The sequence below is a fragment of the Astyanax mexicanus genome, chromosome 1 (genome assembly GCF_023375975.1).
Source record: "Astyanax mexicanus isolate ESR-SI-001 chromosome 1, AstMex3_surface, whole genome shotgun sequence".
NCBI lineage: Eukaryota > Metazoa > Chordata > Actinopteri > Characiformes > Acestrorhamphidae > Astyanax > Astyanax mexicanus.
This window is the reverse complement of record NC_064408.1, coordinates 22,531,065-22,536,811: the sequence shown is the minus strand read 5'-3', so window position 1 is coordinate 22,536,811 and position 5,747 is coordinate 22,531,065. Positions and strand designations below refer to the sequence as shown.

The following is a 5,747-nucleotide window of genomic DNA, read 5'->3' as shown; positions in this document are numbered from 1 at the left end:
AGAGCTGTCATTGGTATGTTGTGTAATTTGTGTTGAGAATATGATGGTCCTCTTACTTAAACTCTTACCGTTTAAAGCTGTATTGTTCCGTGGTATTTTTTTTCTGAATGGGCACCGTTTATGTATGATTACGGTATGTTTTTTTTTGTTTTTTTTTTTGCTATTAAGGTTCGCAAAAGGTCCCGGTTCGTCATTGATATAAGTATATGCAGTGTTGAATTGTATAGTCATGTATACGTCAATCAATCAGCTTTTATTTCCATTTGGTAAATACATTGAGGGTAACCCTCATTTTCAATGCAGCCGGGCATACACAAAATTAAAGGGATTGAAAATTAAGTTAAAAAAAAACAAACAAACAAACAAGCAAACAATGTAAGATTTATTTAAGTAAAAAATAGAATAATTCAAAATAAAAGGATATGCAGACAGGCTAAAATGTAGAGCAATAAAACAAAGACATAAATACGTAGAATAATGAAATATAAACAATAAAATAAATAAAGCACTAAAATAACCGCAATAAAAAAAAGTAAATGATGGAACTAAAATAAATAATAATAATAAGTAAAATATATAATGAAATAAATAATAAATGAAATAAAAAGGTAAAAGGCCCAAAGTAAAAGCAGTAATAAAACTAATAAAAAATGAAATGAATAAAATAAATAAAATAAAAGGGACAAAAGGTAAAACATGAAATTAGATAAATATAAAGACAATATAATTAAAATAGATAACAAGGTAAAAGAAAAACTCAACTAAAACAGTTACGTAAGTGTGTGTTAAAAGCGCATTCCCTTAACATGTGCAGAATGGAAAAACAGTGTACACATATTATAAACTTTTATAACAGGGATCTGCTGAGTTTTAAATGATTTATCTGTGTTTAACTTTGGTGTTCTGATGCTTGACCACTCCACTGTCTGCACTGTTCGGTGCACGTGACCAGACTACAGTTTCGCCAGCGGGTCGGTTACTATGGTAACGAGAGGCCAGCGACAGTAACTGACGTTCTGTCCTGCTTGAGTTGATGACGTAATTCACTAACATTCCGTCATGACGTCATCGTCGCTGGCTCTATAAACGTTCGGCTCCAGTGAGAGTTCTCAGAACACATAGCTGCAAACATGGCAAGCATACTGCAGAGTTCAGCAAGACTGGTGATTAGGAACTTTTCTAAACGCAGCACGACTACTACGCTTTCCACCCCCACGCGCAGCAGCACGACTACTACGCCTTCCACCCCCATGAACAGCAGCAAGATTACTGCCCTTTCCGTCCCCACTAAAAAGGGTCCGATATCCAGCCTGACCCCCTATACTGGGCGGCTGGATTCAAAGCTCACAGGGGTAATCGGTGGGATGCTGGGGGGTTTCTCATTCTTTAAAGGCCTCCGTGACTTTAGCTCTCACTCCTACGCCAGTTCTGTGTTGAAAGAGAAACAGGTCTTTGCTACACAGAAAGAAATAATAAAAGTCTATAGCCCGGTAGTGAGCGATGAGGTGGATTGGAAGCAGTATGACATGGTTACCCCTACAGTGCCCTGCTCTTCTGCTCCTTTCAGACCCATTAAACAAGGACTTTACTATGGCCTGACTGCAAAGGTGGGGCCGGGCTATATTGCAGAGCGGGGGGGGTTCTCATTGATTAAACGCCTCTGTGATTTTAGCTCCCGATCCTTCTACACCAGTTCGGTAAGTAGTAAGAAGCAGGACTACTACAGTGTGCTCGGGGTTTCCCGCACCGCTACACAAGGAGAGATCAAGGAAGCTTATAAACGGTTGGTTAAAGAATACAATCCTTACACCAAACCAGGAGACCCTCAGGCAAAAGAGAAGTTTGCCATGGTAGTCGAAGCATTTGAGGTCCTGAGCGACGAGAAAACGAGAAAGATGTACGATGATTATGGGTCAGCATGGCTTAGACTTTATGCAGCTCAGCAGCAGTTTGGAAGTGGTGCTGACACTGCTGATGATGTTGAGCTCATCAGGGAGACCTTTTTGGATTTTGCTAAGGACCAGGACTCTGAGGACTTTGCCCCAGCATTAGATAATGTGGTGGAATTGACGTTCACTGAGGCAGTTAAGGGAGTGTATAAGGACATCGCTGTGGACCTCTTTGGCAGCTGTCCACGCTGTGGGGGCACAGGTCATCACCTGGGCACCGAATTCTCAGAGTGCCCCCAATGCGACGGCAGTGGCAAAGAGGTCTCTGGCCCATTCCTGATGACTGAAACATGTAAAAAGTGTGATGGGTCCGGCATCGTCATGAGCTCACGGTGCTCGCTGTGCAAGGGAACAGGCCAGACCAGACAACAGAGCACCGTTAGTGTAGCCGTCCCAGCCGGGGTGAAGGATGGTCAGTCTGCGTCAATTTCAGTAGGCAAGAAGATGATTGAAGTCACTTTCAGAGTCGAGGAGAGTCCTATGTTCCGGCGGGACGGAGACGATGTCCACTCTGACATGGTGATCTCAGTGGCTGATGCCATACTTGGAGGAACAACTCGAGCCCAGGGTCTCTACGGAACCATTGATATACCAATTCCTCCTGGAACTCAGGTAGATGAGAAGATCCGGTTGGCTGGTAAAGGCTTTGCCCACATAAACAGCTCTAGCTTTGGAGATCACTACGTTCACATCAAAATCAGAGTGCCCAGGAAGATAAGCCCTCTGCAACGAAAATTAATTGAGAGCTTTGCTGAAGAGGACAGGAGATGGGGTTCTGAAACATGGAGCTCTTATGAAAATGAAGATAAAAAGAAAGAGGAATAGCAGCCCGGCACTTTATAGAAAAACTAAAACCAAAAGAAAACTATAAAACCATAAAAATAAAAATCATAATAAAAATAATACAGTAAGAACTAAATATAAATACATTGTGAAATAAATTAATGAGGCAGTGTGTGAAAGCAGGAAAATTTGTAGAGCATTGGAGGAATTCCATTATCATCCAGGAGGAGGTGCTGTTACACTGCCTCACACACACTTCACCCTCCAACCCTAGACCACACTGCCTGATCTGGGAGCAGTATATATCAGCAGTAATCACTGACATAGTAAGATGAGCTGATTCCAGACCCAGATGTTGTAATGGCAGTCCTGCCAAAGCAACTACAGTTCTAACAGCGTTTCTGTTCTGAGAGGAACCTGAGAGCATGTCTGAACATACTGTGTTTGTATAAAGGGGGTGTGTCATGAGTCACCTTTTATTCAGCCATAGTTTATGGTTAGTCAACCTTAATAAGAGACTTTGTTGAGTATAAACAAGCAGCTCTTTGGCTGGCTATTCGTGATTTATGAACCGAGAAAGTATGAAGTACTATCACGTCAAACACAACCTGAACGGAGCCCCAGAAAGTCACGTTGTATTTACTTAGGTATAGTTGATTAATGAGAGTTGGGAACACGGATATTGTGACATATTGTGAACCTCTAACAGTGTTGTGTCCTCTTTGAAAATAAAATAACCTGTGGAAGTTGAAAAGGTGGTGCATCAAAATTGAAAAATTGATTATTTTATTTACGTCCCTTTTTTTAAATTTAGGCACAGATCACACCCAGGACATTTCAAGTCATTTGGGGGGCCAACACAAAATGTATTTCCTTATCCTATCTTTTTTCATTTGCTGCCTATGTTGCCCCATTCTTACATTTCTTACATTTACAGCATTTATCTGGGGCTCTTATTTTTATTACAGAAGTGGGCCAATGTAGTGTTAGAAGTCTTGCACAAGGACTCCTATTGGTGTAGTGCACTAAGTCACCCAAACCATGAATGTAACCCCACAGGTGTAGCCCGCATGATGTGATAGCTCACTGGCAGGTAGAGGTGTTATCCACTACACCCCACCAACCACTACATATATTGCTAAATTGTGTGGGAAGTGGCAGATCCAACACTACTAGGAACAGGCCCATCGCAACAGGACAGGGAAACCAAGCAATTTCCTAGAAGCAATTCCCAAAAAAAAGACTGGTTATGAATCAAATGCAACGTCACACTGTGTGTGTTTAAATTCTGTGTCAGTCAATGCAGGAAAGTACAACCACACTTTTATCAGAATCCCCCTCAAAGGGGCCCCTTTCACTAGTTGCTGACAGTAGAACTTAACCAGAATGGAAGATGTTCAGCAGTATCCATGTGCACCAGCTTTAACATCACTAGCTACTTAGCTACTAACTGACATTAGTTTCACTTTCAAATCAAATGGTAACAATACACCAAAACCTCAACCTTTTCTTTACAATTTTGTTTGGGACCTCCAAATGCCTTGAAACGGCCCTGACTCGGAAACCAATAAGCAAAAATCATGTTCCTCACCCAGCATTACCACAATCAGCTTAACCAAGCTTCCAACATAATCAGCAGCACAAAGCTGACTGACCAGCATGAACAGAGACCAAAATCAAATTCTTCATACCATACCAGTCAAAAGTTGAGACACACCTCTCCTCATTCAATGTGTTGTCTTTTTGTTTTATGATTTTGTTTTACATAATAAATGTAATGTATCTTCACAGGAAAACAAGCAGAAATATTTTGTAAAGCAAAAAGTATTAAACAAACCTGAGTATGCTTTATACTTTAGATTCTTCCAACTATCCACATTTGTCTTCTTCGAGAACAGATCTGCATGTATTTTAATCTTAGTGTCTTCATGAGGGAGAGTAACTTGGAATATTTTTTCAGCGTCTTGCAGGAGTTCCTGGAGGTGCTGAACAATAGCTGCTGCTTTTCATTCATGCTGTAAAGCTTCAGCTCATTCCAAATCACATCAAATCAAATCTCAGTTGATCAGGTTTAGATCAGGGGATTGTCAATATCTAACATGAGTTAACCAGGGGAAATTTGAGAGAAAAAAGAAGACGAAGAAGATACCATTGGATAGAAATTGGGTAGTCTTGTGTATTGCTTTGACATGTATAATCATCCAATTATTTGCATAGTTATCTACCACACTTCACCATATTTTAGAAGCTGAAGCAGGAAGCACATCCTGAGAACCGTTACACTTGCTGTTCAGGTGGTGAATACAGGTCTTAACTATGACATGCTTGGCTGAGTGGGTGATGCAACCTCATGTTGAAACAGGAGTATAAAGAAGAGTCGGTGACTCAGGACTAATTCAGATATAAACTCCTAAATAGCTTCATGGCTATCACCCAAATTATCTATTAGTCACAAAAACACTTATCAAAACAGAAGGTAGTCACACTGTACTATCTGACCCAGGCAGAGATGTGTAGCAAGGAAGTAGAACTACTTTCCTACTGTAATTAAGTTCTAAAATGGTGTTTTATTAGAAGTCCACGCTGCTCGCCTTTTACTCTGAGAACTTTCCACTGCTTTCTGTAAAAACTGTATAACAAAATACTGTACTTTTACTTTCAGTACTACAGTACTACATTTTACTATAAACTACTTGCAATACTTAAGTACAATAAATTATTAAATACTTCAGTGCCTCCATTTAAGTGTGGAGCTCAACAAACACATCAACTTCTACTCAAGTCTCTTTTTTATAAAGCACTTGTACTTTTAATTAAGCCTTGGTTTATAATACGTCATACATGTCTGGACCTATGGCCTCCATAAGAAATGACTAAAGAGAGGGGCGCCGAGTGGTCCAGCGGTCTAAAGCGCTGCCACTATGAGCAGGAGGTTGCAGGTTCGAACCCAGGTTCTACCCACCCAGAGGGAGCATGGCGCTCTCTCCACACATCACTCCTAGGGTGATGTCTGCA

General features: G+C 40.8%; 1 protein-coding gene across 1 annotated transcript; it reads left to right on the top strand.

The window, feature by feature from the left end:
- Nucleotides 1-887: 887 nt before the first annotated feature.
- Nucleotides 888-3,504, top strand: LOC103037660 (dnaJ homolog subfamily A member 3, mitochondrial-like). Its single transcript, XM_049474890.1, has one exon. The coding sequence runs from the start codon at nt 1,131-1,133 to the stop codon at nt 2,772-2,774; it is 1,644 nt and encodes a 547-aa protein (XP_049330847.1). The 5' UTR covers nt 888-1,130; the 3' UTR covers nt 2,775-3,504.
- The last annotated feature ends 2,243 nt before the right edge of the window (nt 3,505-5,747 follow it).

What these genes read in the sequence shown, in the direction of transcription:
- LOC103037660 (XM_049474890.1), top strand. Translation starts at nt 1,131, where the DNA reads ATGGCAAGCATACTGCAGAGTTCAGCAAGACTGGTGATTAGGAACTTT.